The 23,306-nt window shown below is 42.0% G+C and overlaps 1 protein-coding gene across 1 annotated transcript in view; it reads right to left on the reverse strand.

Moving 5' to 3' along the window:
• Window positions 1–605: 605 nt before the first annotated feature.
• The window catches only part of SH3GL2 (SH3 domain containing GRB2 like 2, endophilin A1), a 202,852-nt gene continuing 180,151 nt past the window's right edge, over window positions 606–23,306 (reverse strand). The window contains exons 4-9 of the mRNA XM_047767603.1: window positions 12,430–12,573; window positions 11,410–11,543; window positions 8,817–8,975; window positions 7,221–7,324; window positions 4,788–4,918; window positions 606–2,205 (exon numbers count right to left, since the gene is read on the reverse strand). Coding sequence (XP_047623559.1) covers window positions 2,006–2,205; window positions 4,788–4,918; window positions 7,221–7,324; window positions 8,817–8,975; window positions 11,410–11,543; window positions 12,430–12,573 — 872 coding nt within the window. The 3' untranslated portion in view covers window positions 606–2,005. The remainder of the gene's footprint in view (window positions 2,206–4,787; window positions 4,919–7,220; window positions 7,325–8,816; window positions 8,976–11,409; window positions 11,544–12,429; window positions 12,574–23,306) is intronic.

Consider the following 23,306-nt stretch of genomic DNA (forward strand, 5'->3'; position numbering starts at 1 on the left):
AGCAAAAGACAGGTTGAAATTATGTATTTTATTTGCTCCTCTAAACATTATACTCTTCTGTTGATATCACCATGATGTGATCTCATTTAACTTCTAGAAGACCTCCTCTTCCCACTTCTTTTTTTTTTCTTCTTATTACAGCCACACCTGAGGTATACAGAATGTTCTGGGCTACAGGTTGAATCGGAGGTGCAGATGCAGCCTATGCCACAACCACAACCACACCGGATCTGAGCCCAAGCTGCATCTGCCATCTATGTTGCAGCTTGTGGCAACGCTGGATCCTTAACCCACTGATCAAGGCCAGGGATCGAATTGAGATCTCACAGAGACCATGTCGGGTTCTTAACCTGCTACGTCACAACAGGAATCCCATCTCCCCACTTTCTTATCCTCTCTCTTAAATCTCCCCCTTCCTGGGGCTACTAAGAAGTCACCAGTGCCCAGGCTAACTTGCTTCTTGACAATGGCACTTTCCCGATGACGGAGAAACAGGGCTGAAGTTGGAAACAGGTCTGGGTGGCTTTATGGGAAGGCAATGAAGACTCGTCCACCCACTGTGGGGCCCAGAGAAGTGACACAAAATAAAGGACCAGAGCCTTTGGTTCTGTCTTCAGCAGTATTTATTGGAAACAGCGATGCTTCCCGTGGTAAGAGTTTATACACGAAGCAATAAGATTTGCCTTTCACTCCACATGATCCACTTTTGCCTTTCACTCCACATGATCCACTACCGCGGGTAGCACATCCGAAGCAGCACATTAAACCTCTGAGAGAATCTGTACAGCTAGATAAATAGAACTCTGGATACTTAACAGGGCTTTAATGACTGATACAAAAACAAAACCAAAAAACCACTCATAAGCTTATGCACAGCACTGTACACACAAAATGAATATGAGCGAGAAGGGAGAGAAATAAAAGTCATGGCTGAACTGGGAAAGAGTTTTGCATATGCAGCCACACATCTTAAACTGCTAAGCACAAAAATCATCTTTATTTGGTCCTCATTGAGGGCAGAATATGCACAAATGATGTTCAAAGAACACAAGGTGAAAGTGGAAAGTGATGACAGTTACTTTTCTCGGTCTATAACATAGTGGGAAAATGGTTTCTCCTCGTGTCTCTGTGCCAAATGGATTCATGAAACATGGAATTCATAAATAAACTGAAGTGAGGATATTTTCTCCCCTTTTCATGTACCATCAGAAATGCCCTATATACATACATGGTTTCTATTCAGCAAGAAATTTAAGCTTGGAAACCAGATCTCTTCCCAAGTCCTCATGATAGAGAATCTCCTCCTTAGCCCCACCCACAGAATGCTGGCTGCTAATGGTCTTAGTTGGACATAAAATGGGAATCCCACTCTGGTCTTAATAGCGGGGAGGGAAGAAAACTGGATGTACCTCAGCAATAGGCATAAGCAGGGGGAACAAAGGTGACTGTTTTCAGAGAAGGCTTTGAACCCACACCCAACACTTCTCTGTTGACAGCAACAAGGGAGTGGCTCATTCAAACCAGAAGACACTTCGCTGGTGAGGGAGGCTTTCTTCAACAATTCCATGACTCACATGTTTGGGAGGGGTCAATCAAGGTGAAAACAAGAACTTTCTCTTCTATTGAAATAAAGAACCTGAGACCTTGAGATGGCCCCGGGTGATAGACGGTATCTTCGGTGGGATGGTTTTTCTGGGATGTGGCGCATGGTCATAGTCTCAGAAGCCACAGCCTCCTGAGACCTGTGTAAACAGCAGTTCTGTGACTACTGGCTGGTCTCAGATGGTAATTAAAAAGCACATGCCATGCCCACCAGGCGAAGAAGACACCATCCATCACCATGACTTTCCTGGGCTCACGCAAGTCAACCAAAGATACTCAGTGGGGCTGGATGACTTGGACCACTGCGGCCTGCACTTGGGATGTGTTGTAAGCAGCATTACCAAAGCAGTGGTTAAACTTAACTATCTGGGTCAAGAAGAGGTGAGCCAGCCACCATAACATCCTAATGGGGCAGAGCAACCAGAATCTCCACATAATTGATGGGGAAGAAGCCTGACTGGCCGTGGAGCATCCCCTCATACCAGTTCTCATCAATCTGGTTGGTGAGTGTGATAATATCACCCTCTTTAAAACCCAACTCCCCTTCATTTTCAGGTTCAAAGTCATACAGAGCTCGGCAGCAGGGCTGATCCATTGGGGCACCTGGGGAACAGAGCAGGAGAGAACACAGAGAGACAGGGGAATTTAACTCACATATCTGCTGCATGCTGTGCCTGCCCAGCCTACTGTCCCCCTGGGTTCCTCCCTCACTCCTCTTCCTGCTGAAGCTTCCTCTTGCCACTGGTCCTCAGTATCTGCGGCATGGCACCTTGCCCTCTCCCCATCTTCAGAAGCTTTCTTACATCTCTGGAAGTTGTTGAATTCCTGTTTCTATTTCCAGTATGAAAACATGGCCACATCTATTCTCATGATAGGTAGATACAACACATTTCAACAAGGTTGATCATCCTACAGTGCTCAGCAATAGGAGACCCAATGACTTAAGGAGTCTTCATGGACTTTAGATTCATAATGGAGAATGGACAGAATTCTTTTCATGCTAACCTCTTTAAAATCTCTGCACATGTGAAACAGTAAAGTATATGGACAGGGCTTTGGGACTTCAGAATAACAGTGCATTTCTTACTTTTAAAAAATAAAGACCCCCAGCCTCTGGAGAGCCACAGTAATGTGATGAAAACAAGACAATATAAAACACTGGGTTCGAGATGCTACTCTCCGTGACCCTTGCACATGGCACTTCACTCTCAGTTTTTCTAAAATTGGAACTAAAAGAACTTACTTCACAGTACTACCGTGGCTATTAAATGGGATTACATAAAAAATGATACAATTTCCACCTCCACATCACATTACCTATATAAATAAGAGGTATGTATCAGAGCTATGGAATATAAAAAATAATAGATTCTACATTGAATTAAATAATGAAGGAGGGAATCCTATCTTAAAAGAGAACTGTGTTGGAGTTCCCATTGTGGCTCAGAGTTAACGAATCCAACTAGTTTTCATGAGGACGTGGGTTTGATCCCTGGCCTCACTCAGTGAGTTAAAGATCCAGCATTGCCATGAGCTGTGGCGTAGGTCTCGGATGTGGCTCATATCCTGCATTGCTGTGGCTGTAGCGTAGGCTGGCAGCTACAGCTCCAATTCAACCCCTAGCCTGGGAACCTCCAGATGCCATGGGTGTGGCCCTAAAAAATAGACAAAAAAAAAAAAGAGAGAGAGAGAGAAAACTGTTAAATGAGCAAAAGTATTACCATAGCAGGCATACACACATGTGTATAAACTCAGGCAAGTGGAAACAGCTCCATGCCACCTGGATGGCTCTGAAAGGGGACAATGATTTTTTTTTTTTTTTTGGTCTTTTTGTCTTTTCTAGGGCCGTTCCCACGGCATATGGAGGTTCCCAGGCTAGGGGTCTAATCAGAGCCATAGCCACCGGCCTACACCAGAGCCACAGCAACACGGGATCCGAGCCACATCTGCGACCTACACCACAACTCACGGCAACGCCGGATCCTTTAACCCACTGAGCAAGGGCAGGGACCGAACCCGCAACCTCCTGGTTCCTAGTCGGATTCATTAACCACTGCGCCACGACGGGAACTCTGATAATGATTTTTTTTAACTTAGAGAAAGCAAATTAACAAGTCTCCAAAAGAAAAATGAGATATGTGTTTGCTTTCTGAGCAGGGAGAAGCCGGGTTACATTATGTGCCTAGTTACATTATGTGCCTAGTCCTTATAACCAGCAAAAGCCCCACACGAGGGCTCTGAGCAGCAGAGGTAAGCCCGAGGAGCAGAGCCAATGGTCATCACACCCTCCCTTTTTGCTTTCATGGTCTCCTGAGAGCATCTCATAAAACATTTCCTTCTGTAGAACATCCAGCACTGGGGATACAGGGAAACAGGAGAGAGCTTCCCATCCTTAACATCCATATCCAGGATAAGACAGTTCCCACTCTTCGACCAAGCAGATTCTTAAGGATGAATATACCTCAAGCACAGGCTTTTATCTGTTCTGTATGCAGGGGGTAGAAAGCAGTGGGACCAAGTAAAAGAATAATATAATCAGTTATACATCTATATCCCTGAAAGAAAATAGTTTTCAGCTTTTAATGCACCTACCTGTTACCATAGCACAATGAACTGGTGGAGGGTGGGGAGGGGAAGGAAATCCAGCAGATAGTGGGATTCAAAATATATTCATCTGCAAATATATTCACCCTCATGTTCCTGGGCCTCAAGAAACCCAACTCAGCAGGTTTCTGGAGCTGCCATCTGTGGGGTATGTGTGAGTGTACAAGGGCATGCACTGCCTTGGGGCATTCACCCCCACGCATGCTGGAATCACAGAAAGGGACAGACAGGAAAGAAGATGACATCCTTACAACTCAACTGACATATTACAGTGATTTAAAGACCACAAAAGAGGGTCAGTATCAAATGTGTTAAAGCAGGTAAGTGTGTGCTGATGGAGACTGAGGGTAAAAGAGACGTACAAAGAAGGCTTTACAGAGGAGAGAGAGAGTAAAGGAGGGAAAGAGAATGAATGAGACAAGAAGGAACTCCTTTAAGAGAGTTTCTACCTGACAAAACCATCCTGTAAGAAATATATTCCTGCATAATTCTTATGTAGCCAGATGGGATTGCTCCTAGAATTTCTGGAAGAGTGTCCACGGGGCGTGGCCAAGGCCATGTACCAGGGATCCGATACTTACCTGCAGGTTTGGGGGTGCCTGTGTGGGAGAGGCCCCCATTGGGCTGAGTGCTGTCCCCAGTTGGAAACTCCAGGCTCATTCGAGGTTTGGGCTGATACTCCCTTCGAGGCTGAGATGAAGCTTGTCTTATTCTGCATTAAAGAGAAAAGATGGGGAGTTCCCATCGTGGCTTGTTGGAAACGAATCTGACATGAGGATGAAGCGTCAATCCCTAGCCCCACTTAGTGGGTTAAGGATCTGGCGTTGCTGTGAGCTGTGCTGTAGGTCACGCACATGTCTCAGATCTGGTGTGGCTGTGTCTGTAAGTGTGGCTGGCAGCTGTAGTTTGATTCAACCCCTAACCTGCAAACCTCCATATGCCGCAGGTGTGGCCTTTACAAAGACAGAAAGACAGACAGACAGACAGACAGACAGAAAGAAAGACAGACAGACAGACAGACAGACAGAAAGACAGACAGAAAGACAGACAGAAAGACAGACAGAAAGACAGACAGACAGAAAGACAGACAGACAGACAGAAAGACAGAAAGACAGACAGACAGACAGACAGACAGAAAGAAAGAAAGAAAGAAAGAAAGAAAGAAAGAAAGAAAGAAAGAAAGAAAGAAAGAAAGGAAAAGGTAGGAGGTAGGAGGTGGGATGTGTAGTCAATTAAGAAGCAAAAAGAAAAGCAATTAAATCCAGCAAATGCTTTGACTAGCCACCAATCTACCACTGTGGAGCAGGTGAAATCTGAAAAGGACCCTCAGTTTTCTTATCTGTGTCTGTCTCCACTTGGGCGCTGGGGTCACACTCTCTGCAGTTATACCCTCATTGCTTTCATCCTTCCTCTCAGGTTCTCCCTCATTAATTCTGAGCTCACTCTGCAAGTTTGCACTGTGCTAGGCACCAGGAACACAAAAGGTGAGTAAGACACAATTCTTACCCTCAAACAGCTTATGGTCTGGAGTGGAGACAGAACACAAACAACTGATTACCATGAATTGTAATAAGTGCTGCCATGGAGATTTGTACCAAATGCTGCAGGAACACAGGGATGGAGCTGGCAGTGAGATGGGGAGGAGCTACCTGTCCCAGGGGAGGTTGGAGAAGGCTTAAGGACAGAAGTGAAAGATCATCAGGAGTCATTTCTAGATAAACAGTTGTTTCCAGAAGAAAGTTATTCCATGCAGAGCTTGAGAAGGTGTCGGAGGAGGAGAGGAGGAAATACTGTGTGTTCTGAGAACAGCACAGAGGGAAAGGAAAGAAGCCAAGGAAGAAGGAAGAAAGGTGGAAAGGTACAGGCAGGCAAAGTATTCTGCTCACCCCTGAGTACTTCCCACCCTTTTAGGTGGTCATTAAGCAAAGTGTAGGGCAGACCTGCAAGGGTGGGGAGAGTTTAGGGTATGATGATTGAAGAGTAACAGTGACTCTAAACATTTTAGGGGAAAACAAGAAAAGTGGCCTCCATGCTTAACGACTGTCACAAAGACATATAAAATTTCTTTAGTACTTTGAAGGGCATGTTTGAAGCCTTTTTAGAGGCTTTGGCATGTCACACACATATTTCCACAAGTGTGCACTGTGGGGAGGTGCACAATCAAAGCACTAGTCAAGGAAGATACCAAGAAGAGGAGGCTGGCCAGATAGAAACAGGTCAGGAAGTTGCTCCTCATACAGCATCATAAGTGGAGGCTGCCTTGCACATTTACGGCCATATCAACAGCTGTGAGAGTCAAATCTGGCCACAGCTGAGAATAAAAGCTGGTGAGGCCAGCCTCTGAGGCATACACGTTCAGCTTAAATAAAGTAACCCATACTATATAGCAACAGGCACCATACACACTCTCCACAGCACTAGGGAGCCCCATTCCGAAAGAAAACTACCCCAGCCTGGCTATGGGGCACATATGAGAATGCAGAACAGGCCTAGGAAAGCAGCTGCCTCTGGTGGACCTTGTCACCACCATTCAAAGAAACATAAGGTGCAAAATAACACAGGCTTTCCAATAGGTTATGCTTAAATGTGAAGCCCTGCTGCCCCACTGTGTGATCCTAAGCCTCAGTCTGCTCATCGGTTAGGTAAGGCTAAAGAGACACGGTTCCAGGGCTGTATGTGACTGAGGATGATATGCCTTTGGTACCCACACAGAATAGCTGCTGAGCAAATCACATCCATTATCATTAGTAGTGTCCTGGGTCCCATCTGTGGCAACCAAAATAAAACCTAAGTATCGACCTCTCATAAACACAAAATGAGATTCAACAGAACAAAGTAAAACAAAGCCCAAGACAATATAAAATCAAAATGAATGGTTCACAAGGTGTCTGTATAGGACCAGCAGGAATTGTGGTGGAAGTTTTTCTTCAAATGTATTCTAATATTTCCATTTCTTTACACATCATTTTATAGCAAGAAAATGGAAATGTAAAAGGCAGGAATCTGGATGATACCTTTCTTCCAGTCTAACGGTGACCTGCTGCAGGATCTGGACGGCCTGCTTATGGTACTCCAGCTGGGCTTGGACAAGTGCAGAGAGCTGGCTCACCTGTTCAATCTGCAATCAACAGGGGAATCATGCCTTAGTTACCAGTTTGCTATCTTTAACCAACTGCTACTACTCAGTACATCTGACAGAGCTGCCCCTGCATACAGCTCTGTGCCTGACAATGCCCATAACTGTGTGGTAAGTTAAGCTGACTGATAGTTTTGCACGTTCCAAATTGACTGAGGATAATACAGCAAACCTACACTTGGAAACTCTATGAGAAGAAACATTAGACAGAATCCTCCTGAAGCTCACATAAGTCTTGTCAAACAGTATCAGGTTTGGCTACAACCTTCTGATTAGGATTTGGCTTATGTTATTGAATTCCTATAGGACAAAAGGTACATTGACTAGGACATTCTTTGCTCCCTATACTTTTCATGCCAAGTCAATATTAGTGCTGTTAATAAAAATGTGAACATTGATTTCTCACACGAAGCACTATGGGAGGCAGTGTAGCATGATGGAAAATCTTTTGTTTTGAGCCTCACTTGTAATGTAAAAGGGTTGGGTCAAGTGACATCTTGGGTTCATTCCAGCTCCGACATTCTACACTTTCTCGGTTACTCTTCATTTTGCATCTTGTGTTGTGATCTGGCTGAGTTATGGCCTCCAAATCAACGAGGCCCTGCTGTCCCATGAGTTTTGGGGTGGGGCCCTGGATGCAGGGAAGACGTGATTCAGGTCATGCTCACACCCACGGTTTTCCTCTTCTGTAGTTAGCTAGACAATCTGCTTTTCATAAACACAAACCAACACTGTCTCTGGGTGGCGGGCAAGTCTGCATATGTTCAACATGCCTCCCCTGCCACTAGTCAGGGGAGTGGTAAGTACATATAGGAGAAGCTGGGTAGCAAATGATGGGGCCGGAAGTGGGGAGGAACAAGGACAGGAAAGCTGAGTAACAGGTCTTATGCCATGAGTGGTCAGAATGTAACTTCTGAAGCCATGAACTATAATTTGGTGCTCTGGAAATGGGAAGGCAACTTTTCAACTATCTCATCTATATCCCAAATGTAGTATCTATGCTAAAATCTTCAATCTCAATAGAAATTATCTGTGGAAAGAAAATGTCAACTTTACTTCAAAATACAGAACATCTTAACATATACTGGACACTCACTTCTGAAAAGTATTTTACCTGATTGATATTCTTATATTGTCTGAAGTCAATCTGCCTTACATTTCAACAGAGTATTTTTTTAAGCTATTGGACTTACAAGTAGGTCATCAGAAACATGCTTTTATGTCACCTCGATTTATAATATTTTAAGATCACTAGCACACAAAAATCTAATTAAATCAAACTATAGGAATACAGATAGTTTTACCATTTCTTGGTCTACTTTATAATTTCAAATAATTTTTAAGAAATAACCATCTATTGAGGTTCTCAACAGTGAAATCAATTATTAACATTCCTAATTACATAACCCTTTACCACATTAACCATGTGCCTCACTGGCAAGATTAAATTAAAAACCACAGGAGAGTCACTCACATCCATCTCTAATAGATTGAACATGCTGGACTCAGCAATTTCTTTAGACTCATCAAATTTCTCCAGCGCTTGACGTAGCTCTTCATCGGGAATCTTGCCTTGTCGTTTTTTCTTATAATCAAAATCTAGGCGTCGACCCTCCAACTTCTTTAGATGATGCTGAAGAAATCAAGGGCGGGAATATGCTTTGAAAGGATGTATGGAAAGGGCCTATTCATGCCTCACTTTCCCATCATGCCTCCAAAATAAGACAGGCTAAGCTCTAAAAATTACGTCACAAGAAAAATAAAGAAACATGCATCAGTGGGGCAAATGCTTCCAAAGACTAAATGTGGAGAAACATCTTTAACAATAATTAGAAGCAAGGAAGAAATTGTGGGAAATAGAGTGTCCTTTATTTTCTGCCTGGCTGGGCCAAAGCCAAGGTGGAATATATGCCTCTCCATCCCATTATGGAAGCTGGGAACGGGTGCACACACCCTACACATTTGGAAAGCGTAGGCAAGTGGGTCTTGAAAGTCTCCTTCTTCAAGAGAAGTGGTATCTCATAGGAAAGCAAAGGAAAAAACAGTTTGAAATGAGGTGAGAAAGAATGATAGTCTTATTTCTTATATCATAGAACATTAATGCTGGAAAGGATTTATCTTTGAGGTAATCTAGCCTGTTAGATTTATCTAAGATGCTTATTAAAAACATGGATTTGTGGGTCCCATTATGGCTCAGCATGTTAAGAACCTGACTAGTGTCCATGAGGATGTGGGTTTAAAACCTGGCCTGGCTCAGTGGGTTAAAGATGTGGCTCAGTGTAGGCTGCAGATGTGACTCGGATCCTGAGTCGCTGTGGCTGTGGTGTAGGCTGGCAGCTGCAGCTCTGATTCTACCCCTAGTCTGGGAACTTCCATATGCCACAGGCGTGGAAAGAAAGAAGAAAAAAACACAGATTTTTTCTTTTCTTTTTTTTAAGTATAGCTGATTTACAATGTTGTGCCAATTTCCAACACGTAGCAACGTGACCCAGCCATGTATATGTATGTATGTATGTGTATACACACACACACACACACACACATATTCCCTTTCTTATTATCTTCCATCATGGTCTACTCCAAGAGACTGCTTGATTACCTGAATTAGATTATGTAGGGCTAGGGTCTAGAAATCTATGTCTTAACACTTAACCCAATTGACTGGTGCAGCTTTCAGGGAATCATAGATTAATATAAGTCTTCCATCTAGCAAATGATGACAATTAGTCACGGACTTAACCTGGAGGAGACCTGAGCAGGGACCTAACACCCCACACTGCACTCCAATCTCTCTGCCTCATCCCAGGTGTACAAGTCTCAGGTGTGTGGCTGCCTAGCCTTGCCCAACACCTCTAGTGACCAAGTGGGAAAGAAGTTTCCCAAAGCTACAAGGTATTTTTTTTTTCCTATGAGCTGCAGTGTTCCACTACTAATGGGTGGCAGAAAATGCTAGATTTCCCATAATCTTGCGTGGTGAAAGGGAAGGGAATGAACAGAGCTGGGAGTGGTGAAGAAATGAGAAGTAGAATATCCTCAGCTTTCCTTCCCATTACACAGTCTGCCTCCAATCCATCCCTGGCCCAAATGAAATGTCTGTTCTTTTGGAAGGGAGATTTAAAAACAAACAAATAAACAAACAAACAAAAACACATCTGAACTTGCAGTCAGCTGCAGGGCAGAGCATTGGAGTCAGAGTTACATGTTAGATTTAGAGTGAGTTGACCTCATACTAAATGTGTGACCTTGAGCAGGTGGTAGGGCTTAAAGGAGATTTAAGCTCGAATAAGGAGACTGGGGAGATTCCAAGCTATGTTACCCTCATGTTATAGTCAAGAAAAACAAATTTCAGACAAGCTCAACAAATATTTGTTAAAGGAATGAATGAGCAAACATTACACACCCAGTTAGGGCTAAAGTGAGGTGAACTTATTTATTTGGAATAGCTCAACTGTTGGCTACATATTTTAAAAAAGAGGATAGTTGGGTAAAGACCATTATAAAAATACAAAAAATGTTTATAGGGTAATTGAATAACTATTTTTTTAATTATTTATTATTATTTTTTTCCCACTGTACAGCAAGGGGGTCAGGTTATCCTTACATGTATACATTACAATTACATTTTTCCCCAGCCTTTCTTCTGTTGCAACATGAGTATCTAGACAAAGTTCTCAATGCTTGAATAACTATGTTTTTAAGGTAACAATGGTACAGCTAGTATTTTAGAGGGTGAAATCACCCTAGAAAATCATAGAATTATTAATAAAATTGTATATTATCAGGTACAAGATATTATCCCTCAGGAGAAAAAAGCTTGAAAAAACCTGAAAACTGAACATGGAGAAGTCAATGTAATACTCATGAGTGGCTCAGTCACAATGGGTAGACAAAACGTACTGCATTTCTGGCTTCTCTCAAGCCAGAAATTGTGCTGGACTATTTTGCAATTCACATGCTCACGACTAACAACATGCAAGCTAAGCCTAAAAGATGTTTTCTAAAGGAAAATGGCACCAGCATCTGTACAATTCAAACTGCCCATTTCCCAAAGAATGAGTTGCTGATACCTGAATTTCCCTCAGATCCTTGTCATGAAGATTCTGAAGGGGGTCAATGAAGTTCTGCTTCACTTCCATGTCCAAAGAGTCTTTCACCTCCGAGAGTTCCCGCATGGCCTCCCCCACCTCACCAAGCGCGGGGCCTGGAAGGGGAAAATGATGGGCTTGCATGTTAAAGAACAAAGGGGAAAGGCACTTGCAATCAGAGGGCCCATCATGGACGAAAACCCAGGGATCACTGCCCGTCTCTGAAGAGAGCCAATGCAGGAGACACAGCATATAACGCCCTCCAGAGATCAGCGTATTTTCCACCTGAGACACTTTGTAAATGTTCACTGAGTACAAGAGACTCAGTGTCCCCAAAGGGTGGCAGTGCTCTCCTTATTATAAGGAACAGAAAAATTTGCTTTTCCTTTAAAAGCAATTTGGAAGCTCCCAACCCTCCCTTGCAGGAGATCCGTTTAATGCCAATGCAGTCAGCAAAAGCAAATACCAGGAGGCAAAAACAGGCCTCAGTCAAAAAGGCCAGTCACTTGCTGAGATCTCACATCAGGAAGGAGTGGAAACATAAGATGGTGAGTATGGTAACTGAGGGTCAGAGGAGAGAAGGGTGAGGAAATTCACCTGGGGTACTAAAATTAGGTACCACGTACAGAAGAGCAGAGATCTAAGAGGAAGCTCCTGGGGTGGGATGTTGAATCATGCTGATGTGACTGTTTGCTCTGACCAACTCAGTTACTCCCAGACGCATGCAAGGGTCAGCGTCCAGGCATCCAGATACATCAACCAGCTACTGTAATGATGGGATCTCATCAGGGGAAAAAGGAAATAAATAAAAATCCTGATGACAAATCCCACTAAAAATGATGAAACGACTCTGAAAACATATTTGGGGCCCTTGTGTACACAACCTCAAACTGAGAATCAAAATATAAAATGGCTTGAATTATTTCCTACAGAATTTTTTTTCGTGGCACTAAAAACCCCACGTACAAACGAAAAATTAAAACGTGAGCCAGCACTCGTTACCGAAGTTGCAGTCATCTCCAAGCTCTCTTCCGAACTTGAGCATGGCCTCGGCCAGCAGTGCTTCTGCCTGGGGATAGCCTGGCCCTTTTTCTTGGCCACGGATTTTTGACATGGTGTTGATCATGCTGAGTTTGGCTCTGGAAGCTGGAGGCAAAGAGATGAGAGACTGTCAAAATAGGTGATGTGACATAGGAGCAGCAGAGCTAGATGGAGAATCAGACCTTAACTAGTCTCTAAACCAGCTCAGCAACTGCAAACTACACCCTCACCAATGCCTTCATCTAGAAGATGTGCAGGTTGGTCCACAGATAAATACAGACAATACAGATATTTTTTTTCTTTCTGCTGTGTTTTAATTATTAAACTTTCCTTTTCTCTCAAAATCTCATGAGGAATTTATTAGAAAAAGCAAAGCTTTTCCGGGTGAAGATGCTATCCTTGTGTGTTCTTGCTCATCCTCCTGTGCCCTCTCTGATACTCTCTTCATTGCTGTGGCCCTGCACTGTCTGTCTGTGGACGTGGGTGGCTCGCAGAAATCCTTAAAAACTACGGGATTATGCGATCTCTAAGTTTTAGAATTCTACTTTTACAGTATAGTTCTTGGAGCCTACAAGCTAAAGTAGGAAATTAGTTCATTCTTGCAGTGTGGGCCTTATGCCATGTTTCACTTACACCACGTATAAAATAGAACTATTTTCCAAATCACTTCTCAACTAAGATTCTGACAGTAAACAGACCCATGAAGAACAGAAATATTGTGTTCATTAAAAAGACTTAATTACTTCTCTCACATATAACTGCTTCTAAAAATTAGTTTTGTGTCACAAAGACAGCATTTCCATTTTTCCCCTCCTTTTATTTTTATAAAAGATGCCTAGAAGGCAAATCCAGTTTTCACGGAAGAAACAGTTTTATTAGCACACTGTTGAAGCCAATGACTTACTCAATGCTAGGACACTAAGGTTTCTCACATTCGTTATCAGAGTTGGGGCTGTTCTTAACCTAGGGTTGTGCTCAGGATTCCATCTGCATGGAAACCCTGAGGGAATCACAGCAAAAGCACATACTTTCAAGCATTTGGGGGTGGATGACATTTCATCTTGAACATTTGTTTCGAATAGGCTTTTACTTAAACTTTGGGTTTCAAAGGTTAAATCTGGAGATGAGGAGAATTACCATAAGAGGATCCCCTCCCAAGCCTGCCCCAAGGGTATCATAATGAACAAGACAGCTATGGTCTCTGTCTTTACAAAGTTTATAGTGAACTGAGCATAGCATTTATTTTAAAAGCAATGAGAGTAAAGTGTATATACTAAGTGTCATGTGGGGGGATTACAGCAAGTTACAAAAGTATAGCATCACCCTCGTCTGTGGGAGTGGGCATTGCAAAGAAGGCTTCAGGAGAGAAACTTCTTTAAGCTTAGAATCACATAAGGAGTAGCAGCTAGGCTAGCAGCAATACAAGAGGCCTGGTGGTACCTCAAAAAAATATAAAATTCATGTTTTGTTCACCATGTTTCTCACAGAAAAGTGCACCACACATATTAAATTTGAAAAACTGAAAATGTCACAAGGGAGTTCATTGTGGCTCAGCGGGTTAAGGACCTGATGTTGTCTCTGTCACCGGCCTCACTCAGTGGCGTCACTCCATCACTGGCCTCGTTCAGTGGGTTAAGGATCCAATGTTGCTGCAAGCGGCTGCAAGGCTGCAGACTTGGCTCAATCAGGTGTTGCTGTGGCTGTAGTGTAGGCCAGCAGCTGCAGCTCTGCTTCAACCCCTAGCCTGGGAACTACCATATGCCGCTGGTGTGGCCCTAAAAAGAAAAAGAAAATGTCACATGATGCCACATTTTGAGTGGTAATGATAACACATACATATATTCAAAGACTTTTCTACAGTAAGCCATACTTGAGATCCAGGAAAGACATAGTCCTGCCAAGGTGCTTACAGTATAGTGAGGCATCAGATACATAAACAGACAGTGGTAACAAATATTATAAATGTAATAGTAGCCAATACACACAAGGTACTAGGAGAGCAATAAGAAGGAGTAACAAAAGCACAAATAAAATTGAGATAAGCAGACACTAGGCAATAACAGGTACCAAATGAACAGAGGGAAAGAAGATAAATGAACATCAAAGAAACAGAGTAAAGAACCCACACAGGGTGGTTAATCCCTTCAAATCATGTTCTGACTATTTTACACAAAAGATGCACTCCTTTTACAAAAGCTGGTTACTGATTTGTGCTTATATTTTAGTTCTGTTAAGAGTTGTCTTCTGGTAATAGTTTAATATACTGTGGCTGATTTTCAAACTCATCACTTTGAATGTTCAATTATGAAGAGCTTTATTCTTCTGCTAATTACTTAAGAACATCTGGAATATGTTCTACATTTTCCCAAGAAAGGAGAAGAAAATCATATTCTATGAGTTTAGCTATTTCTTCAAACCATCTAAAATACCTATTGATTCACATATTTGAAGAGACTGGCTTTTCAATTTATTCACAATCACTAAGTATTTTTAAGACTCCTGGATTAGTAAAACTTCTGTGATCCTGGAAAAAAACTAAGAGACCTCTGAATTAACCATTTTCAAGTGTTAACATAATTGTCTTTAAACCATTTTTAAAAGCAGTACTTTAAGAAACCAAGAGGAAGCCTGGAAAATCACAAATTTAAATCCCTGGCACTCCTTCCTGTAATAGAGTCTCAGCCTAGAGGGCTTCACCCAGCAGCATATGCCCCCAGGGACCCTCTTCTCTTCTAAGGAGACCTAACTCCTCTCATTCACATTACCTTTTACATTTTTTTCCCCACAGTTTTAGTCTTTCAAGTTGTTACTATCTACCTAAGCCTCCATCTTCACTTTCCCACCCTCACTCTTCTAATTCAAGTGGGCCCCACTGGGTTTACTGCAGAAACAGCTTCCTAATAGCAATTCTCCCCGGCCCAGGAGAGCAGGATGCTGGTGTGCTGCTCCAGGTACCTCCCAGACAGGATTAGCATTAACTCTGTACATGCAGTAGACACTTAACCCATGTCCACAGATGGACAGAATACATGAATACACAGACTCTCATGGAAACTAGTAGACTCTCATGGTAGCGGGTGTCATAACCAGACTCTGCTCACACCCTTTGGCTCATGCGACTGAGAACCTTTTGAAACATAACAGAGGATGAGAACTAGAAAACCCATTTCTTTTGTTGAGGAATAAGAGGTGTAGCAATCTAGCCAAGTTCTTTTGAAAAGAGGATACCAGACCTATGCTGCAAAAAGGGCCTTAGGGGCAGACCTCACTGTGTACTGTGATGCTTGCCAGAGCACATCCCCTACTTATCCCGTAGAGAAATGTCAGTGAGGTTCCTACCCTATGGGCAGGGAACTAGAAGGTTGTTCTCTGGGAAATACAACCAACCCAAGAGACCTACAGATACTCAAAGCTGGAAGCACCCAATGCAACCACTTTAGGCTGTTACCCTAAAATGAAGCCATTACAGTTAATAAGCCCCAGCCACCTGACTCAGCTTTACTTGTCTATGCCTAGGTGGAAAGCATTAGCCAAGAACATCTAACATGAGAGAATCATAACAAACAAGGAAATTCAGAGAAGGGAAAGTAGCTATCATTACTATTTCTAGGTGTCTAAGACACTTTATCCGTGAAATAAAAAGAATTTTTAGAAAGTAACACATAATTTTAACTTTAAGTATGATTTCAACAAAATGTAAAATTTTAAAAACCAAGAGAAGCAGAGATGAAGAAGTTGAGGCAACCCCCCACAAAGGGTAGAACAAAAAACCCAAAGAGATAAAAAATCAGAAAGAAGGCATAAAATCAGATCAATCCATGTGGTCTAGCAGCTGAATAACAGCTGAAGCTCCAAAAAGAATGAACACAGAAACAAAAGTGAAAAAATTCTTTTTAAAAGCTCAAGAAAATTTTTGAACTAACAAATGTGTATTTCTAGGTTGAAAGGGTCAATTGAATGGCTAGCACAATGGATAAAAGAGTCCATACTGAGGACTATTAATATGAAATTTCCTAACACTGGGCACAAAGAGACAGTTCTAAACCATTTCGGAAGGGAAAAAAAATGCCATTGGGGGATTAGGCTGATGCAGGGTGCATTGTAAAGCAAGGTACAGCAGTGGACAACTATAACCTGATTCCACTAGGGATTATGGAGCCCCTGATACATACAAAGTATCAGGTATTAGAAGGTCACTGAACATGAGATAACCATGAAAAACATGAGAAATTTCCTCAGAAAGCAATGAAGCAATGATTCCAATTTTTTTGGAGAAAGTAATCTACAATCCTACATTCAAATTATTAATGCATTATAAAGGTAATATACGACATTTTCAAATACACAAGGAAGATTTCAGTTTATTGTTCTTTCCAAGGTAATGGAAGAGGAATTCTACCAAAATGAAAGTGTCTATCAAGAAAATGAACAGGTATGGGGTCTAGAAAAAGACCACTATGGTTAATAAGCGCCATCCACCCAACTCTATTGCAACAAAGAGGTGAATGTGACAAAGGGAGATCTCAAGATAGCCTTTGTGCATCAGGCATTGAATGCAACTGCAGCGACACGTAACGAGGTACACACAGCTCAGAGAGCCATGAGCCACAAGGAGCTACAGGGGCTCCATAATCCCTAGTGGAATCAGGTTATAGTTGTCCACTGCTGTACCTTGCTTTACAATGCACCCTGCATCAGCTTAATCCCCCAATGGCATTTCCTGAAATCATCTTCTAAATCAACTACTTGTGCCTACAAGCTTGCCTTATCATTTGCTTCTGGGGAATCCCAAACTCAGATAGCAATCAATCTAGAATGCAGCATCAGTTATGTAGCTCAAAGTTGGCTGACATCTGGCACATCTCTATATGTTGATCGGAAATTCATATTTGTGGCAGAGGGTTTGGGAAGAATTAGTGCAAGGTACCAAAAAAGCTAAGAAAATGAAAATTAAAACCAGGAAAAATTTTTGAAAAAATACAAGAAAGGAAATAGAATAATATTTTTCTGCATGTCTCAGGTTTGTACAGGTTTACAAGGGCATGGGATGTAAACACTAAACACAGACCTAACAAAAATTATGCTATAAACATACTGGTAAAATGAGAAAAGGAACAAATGCGAAAGAATGGGAAAATAAGAAAAGAGCAAACAATTCTCATCTTCTAAACTGGAAATCAAACTGAAAACCTAGAGCTGGAAAATCAAACAGAAGAAGAAACATAAGCATGTTGTTTCAAGATCATAAGTAAACAGCCAAACAGGTTTGGAAAGTGTTGTTTCTGGGAAAAAGAAATGGGGGAAAGGGATGCAATTCCAGGGGGACTGATGTTTTTGGTAGAAAGCTTAAAAAACTATTTATGTAATATGAACATATATTACTTCCATTATGAAAAAAAACACTAAATTTAACAGGTTTCCCACTTCTTTTTCCATCAGGAGACCTAATTTAGTGGCTGAACCACGCATTACTCCAACTCTGAGGGTCTTTTTACCCACATGTCTTGCAGAAAAATATGTTTCGTGTTGTCAAGACAATTGTCTGGGGTGGGAAAAATTAGTAAGGATTAACAGGTGAAATGCCATCAGGAAAAAAACCAACAAAAGCAAGGTCTTGATGAGTCCACGTCTAGATCATTTCTGGAAGAAAATGTACTAGGTGAACTGAATCAGAAATGAAAGTAGGATAACCAGAAAAAGGTGAATGAATTACTTCCCAGAAGGGCTTCCACTGTTTTAACCCCTGCTGAAAATAGGAGGCGGGGGGCAGTTTCTTTCTTGGCCTCAAAAATCTAAACTATCTTTTAGGGAAGAGAAACAGGGATGGACAAAGCTCAGTCCAAATTGGCTCCCAACTCTAAAGCATAATCTGTAACATCCCTTGCTGAGCTCTCTAATTCTGGGCACAGCCCAAGAGATGTCAGGGCTCTGCTGAGAGTAAAGCAGATGCTCTCCTCCTGCTGCCAGATGGAGTTATTTTCCTCAGACCTGAAAGTGCTGTCCACATGAGTCACTGCTCAATCTCTCTTAAGTCACTAGTGTGGTAACTAGCTGGGAATGGTGAGAACCCAGTACTTCTGCTAAATCTTAGTTTTTGAACATTTTTATTTCTTAATCCAAATGAACAAACAGGAAGACAAACTATTAGGTCCTGTCTGTCATGGAAAACAGCATAATACATTGAAATAGACTTACAGTTACCAAAGAGGACAGATGGGTGTGTCGGGGGGAGAGACTGGGGGTTGGGACTGGCATATGCACACTGAGGTCAATGACTGGTCAATGACCTGCTCTGTAGCACAGAGAACTCTACCCAATATTTTGTGATAATCTATGTGGGAACAGAATCAGAAAGAGAATGGATGTGTGTACATGTATAACTGAATCACTTTTTTTGTTCAGCAGAATTATCACAACACTATAAATCAACTATACTTCAATAAAACTTTAAAAATTAAAAATAAAATAGCACAGAGAAAACAAACACATATACATACATACATACTTACATATATATACAAATTAGGTCTGGGTCATACAACCATGAATAAAAATCCAGACTCCAAATCTTGATAGCTCTGTATCCCTGAAAATCATTTCATTCTGAAAGTTGTTAACTCGGTGATAACTGCCAAAAGAGTAAACTAGCACAGACACACCCCACAGGCACTGGAAACAGAAGAAAGCACACCTTTCTGCCCCTCCGTGTTCTCTTTCCAGCAGTGTGTGCTGGTGTGTTCCACTGTTAAACTACATTTCCCACAATCCCTTCCTTGCATGCTTCCATGCTAGAATTGGTCCAAAGTGAGGCTGTACAAGATTTGGGAGGCAACAGTGAAGCAGCAGCCATACACTCTTAAGGCTGAGGTGAAAACCAGTTCCAGTTTGTCCTTGATTTCATACTTGCTGCTGGCTCTTCTTCTCGAATGCTAATTCTGCTGACCAAGAGTGACCCCAGGCTCAGAGCTTTTGCTGCAAATTCACAGAGGTATAGTAACCCTGAAGAGCCAACAGTCTGCCATAGTCTTCCCTGCCAGCTGCCCTTGGCAGTGTGGCTCCACCTGCTAGACCTGCCTACCTTCCAGATTCTTATCTAAGTTTGTTTATCTGGGTCAAAGCTGGTCAGTGAACTTTCTCTAATCCTTTACTCTCCTTTATTGGCCTTTATTTACCCAGATCTTCCTACAACTGTGAAAGCTCAAATTCCTTTAATAAATGTCTTAGTCCTTAGTACCCACAATGACTGATACAGTGGCTGATGGTCTAACATCTAAACTGACAAAAATGTATGCTCTTCCTTGATAGGGCCCTGAGAGTAAGCCAATAAAAGTGGCTATAAATATTTCAATTCTGCTAGTCTGCTTTCAGGGTAGACATAAAAGAAAATAACTGTAGGTGGGACGTAGCTGCTTATTATGCAAACGACACCAGAAAGGACAGCCAGTTCAACATGGTGGGATCAAGATGGGAGACTTGGAGTCAGATTGCTTGAGTTCAAATCCTACCTCTTTGTCTTGCTGGGTGATTTGGGCCTCAGTTTTCTCATCTGTAAAATGGTACCTCTCCCTCCCTGAGTTAGGATAATGTGAGGAATAGAAGATATAATATATGTCACAATGGTGGCACATGATAAACTTTCAATAAATGTTGGCTGTTTCTATGAGGTTCAGACATGCCAGCACGTTTCCTGTGTATTTCTGTATAACTTATCTAAGTCTTGGGTTTTTCATTAATAAACAGTTGAGAAAAAGGAAACATTTGGATACCTCCTAAAAACTCTTCCAAGTTCTCCTACTTAAGGCGATTTTTCTTAGGAAAAAGACGTCTCAAAGGAGGCATTCCCCGGCCTTGAGCCACAGCAAACTTCCAGCAGTTTCCTGAAGTTGCTAGAACTGCCCCTTTTCTTGGAAAGACCTCCCCCGACTCCCTGCCAACTACCTGCCCAACACAACACCAGACACACTTTTTTTAGAATATTTCCCAATGACCCTTTACCTCTACTGCCTCCATGTGTACGTGACCACTTCCCTCACTGCCTGTCTTTACCATGCCCTGCACATACACTGATTCTATCTAATGATAACTTTATTTGTCCATTTTCTGCGTGTCTGTTTCCTGCTACAAGTTGAGAAACTACCGCCTACTGAATTCTGGCTCAGGGCCAAGCATATAGCAGGTACTTACTAACTGCAGGTGTAATGATTTCATTTAAAAGTTCTAATTTCTATATGATTTTCTGTGTACATCACTTTCTTAGAAAAGACTTCCCTGCTCCAAAGCACAACAACAATCTTCTCTCTCTGCGTGAGAGGTCGCTGATAAGATCTAATTACACACTAGCTCTGCGGTCTGACAAGAAGATTTGGGAGGACAGGTCATGCTGATGACAATCTGGCGGGTGTTTCCCTCTCATACATTCGATTTTAAGATTTCTGAGGCTTCTGGGCCTTTTCCTTTCTCCGGACTCCATTCTTTCAAATGCAGGAGGGTGAGACCCCACTTTGCATTCACTCTTATTAATGCTGGAGCTTTGGAAGCAAGTCATCTCTCAATGACACCATGAAAAACTGCTTTGTGGGGAAATTATAAGAATGATCACACAATCTTCCAGAATCAAGATATAGGTTCTCATTTCTCCCACAAAAGAGGGCTCCTATGTTAAATTATTAACTCTAACTAAGGGGATAAAAAAGATCAAATCAATACATAGGTGACACTGTAAACAATTATTTATCCCCCAATACAGCAAAATCTGAACTTAACACTCCCTGAGTGAACTGGTATTAACAAAAGTCAGCTTTCTAAAGTTTTTTTTTTTTCCCCCCCCCAGTGGTTAAATGAACAAAACAAGTATTTATTAGGCCCAGACTGCCTGAGAGGGACTGTGTCAGGAAGAATGTGAGAGAAGCAAGGCCCAGCCTCTGTCCTCAATGAGCTTAGTCCAGTTGGAGAGTCAGAGAGAGCTCCACTCCCTGGGATCCCAAGCAGACACATGTCATATTGTGAGTAGGGCTGTAATATGTTCTTATCAGAGAATGAATTCTGCCTAGAAGAGTTAAGGCCAGGAAGGCTCATGAAAGAGATGACACTTGAGCTGGGTTTCTTGAAGAGTGAGCTGCAAAGGCAGAAAGATGAGAATGGCCATTCGAGGCATCTAGGCATCTAGCAAGGGCATGTTAAAATGCCTGAGGCATTTAGAATCCTCAAAGTGGCTGTGGCTTAGGTGCCAGGAAACAGAGAACTAGGTGAAGAGGCCGCAGAGTTGGAACCAGGTTGCAAAGGGCCCGGAAATGCACACTCACAGACATGGAGAACAGACTTGTCCTTGCCAAGGGGGACAGGGAAGGAGTGGGGTGGACTGGGAGTTTAGGGTTAGTAGATGGAAATTATTACATTTAGAGTGGGTGGGCAATGTATATAGCACAGGGAACTATGTCCAATTTCTTGGTATAGAACATGATGGGAGATGATATGAGAAAAATACGTGACTGAGTCACTTGACAGCAGAAACTGACACAACATTGTAAATCAACTATACTTTAATTTTTTTTTAATTTTTAGAAAGGACTTTAGATTTTACTTTGTAGACAATTAGTCTCCATCAAAGGTTTCTTTTCTTTTTTCTTTTTCTTTCCTTTTTTTTTTTGTTTTTTTAGGGCCACATTTGCAGCATATGGAAGTTCCCAGGCTAGGAGTCGAATTGGAGCTGTAGCTGCAGGCCTATGCCTCAGCCACAGCCACACCAGATCCAAGCCACGTCTGCAACCTACACCACAGCTCACGGCAACACCAGATCCTTAACCCACTGAGCAAGGCCAGGGATTGAACCTGCATCCTTACGGATCCTCGTCAGATTTGTTTCCACTGATCCACGACAGGAACTCCCCATCAAAGGTTTCTGACAGAGAGTTATTTAAGATCCAGACCTTCATAAGGGCTTTAATTCAAATTAACTCAGAGTTAGATTTAGGAAAAAAGATTCCTATCATCAATGCATGGAAAACGAGAAGTGAGAAGGGGTCTTCTCCAAATGGGAAGCCCCTGGCGACAGGGAGACCAATTGTGAGAAACACTGCTCCTCCCTAAGGAAATAGAGGGGAAAAGAAGAGATGAATTTGAGAGGCCTGTAGTGTGTGGCACTAACAGGACCAGGTGACTGATTAAATGTTAGGAAAAAGAAGAGGGGTATCTAGGGTGGTATTCTGGCAAAGGCTAGGTGTCTATTCAAATCACCTGGGGAGGTTTTAAAACTATTGATTCCTTCATAGGTGGTACTGGGTCAATGAGATTCCACAGGAAAAAACACTGACTCTTGGCTCCATCTCACACTATACCTAAAATTGATTCCAAGAGAATTGTAGAACTACTGAAGAAAACAGCACAACATTTAAAAAATGAAATAGGAGAACACATTCATGACCTGCAGAGTATGCCGAGATTTCTTAAAATAGGGCACAAAAAGCACTTTTATAAAGAAAAGTATTTTCACATTGGACTATGTTGAAATTAAGTACTTATTTCTTTCAAAAGCAATCATTAGAGTTAAAAGGCAACCAATGAAGTGAGTTAAGATATTCACAAAACATATACCCCAAATGGGTCTTGTATTCAGAATATTAAGAAAAACTCCTATAAACCACTAAGAAAAAGATAACCCATTTTTTAATAGGCAAGAGACTCAAACAGACAGTTCAGAAAAGAAGATATCCAAATATCTAATGAGCATCTGAAAGAGGCACGACTTCATTATGTTGGCAATGCAAATAAAACCACATTGGAACACACCCACAAATGGTTAAAGTGGGGGAGGGACAGAAAATATCAAGTGTTCAGAGGAT

Source organism: Phacochoerus africanus, chromosome 2 (assembly GCF_016906955.1).
Source record: "Phacochoerus africanus isolate WHEZ1 chromosome 2, ROS_Pafr_v1, whole genome shotgun sequence".
In the NCBI taxonomy this organism is placed as follows: Eukaryota; Metazoa; Chordata; class Mammalia; order Artiodactyla; family Suidae; genus Phacochoerus; species Phacochoerus africanus.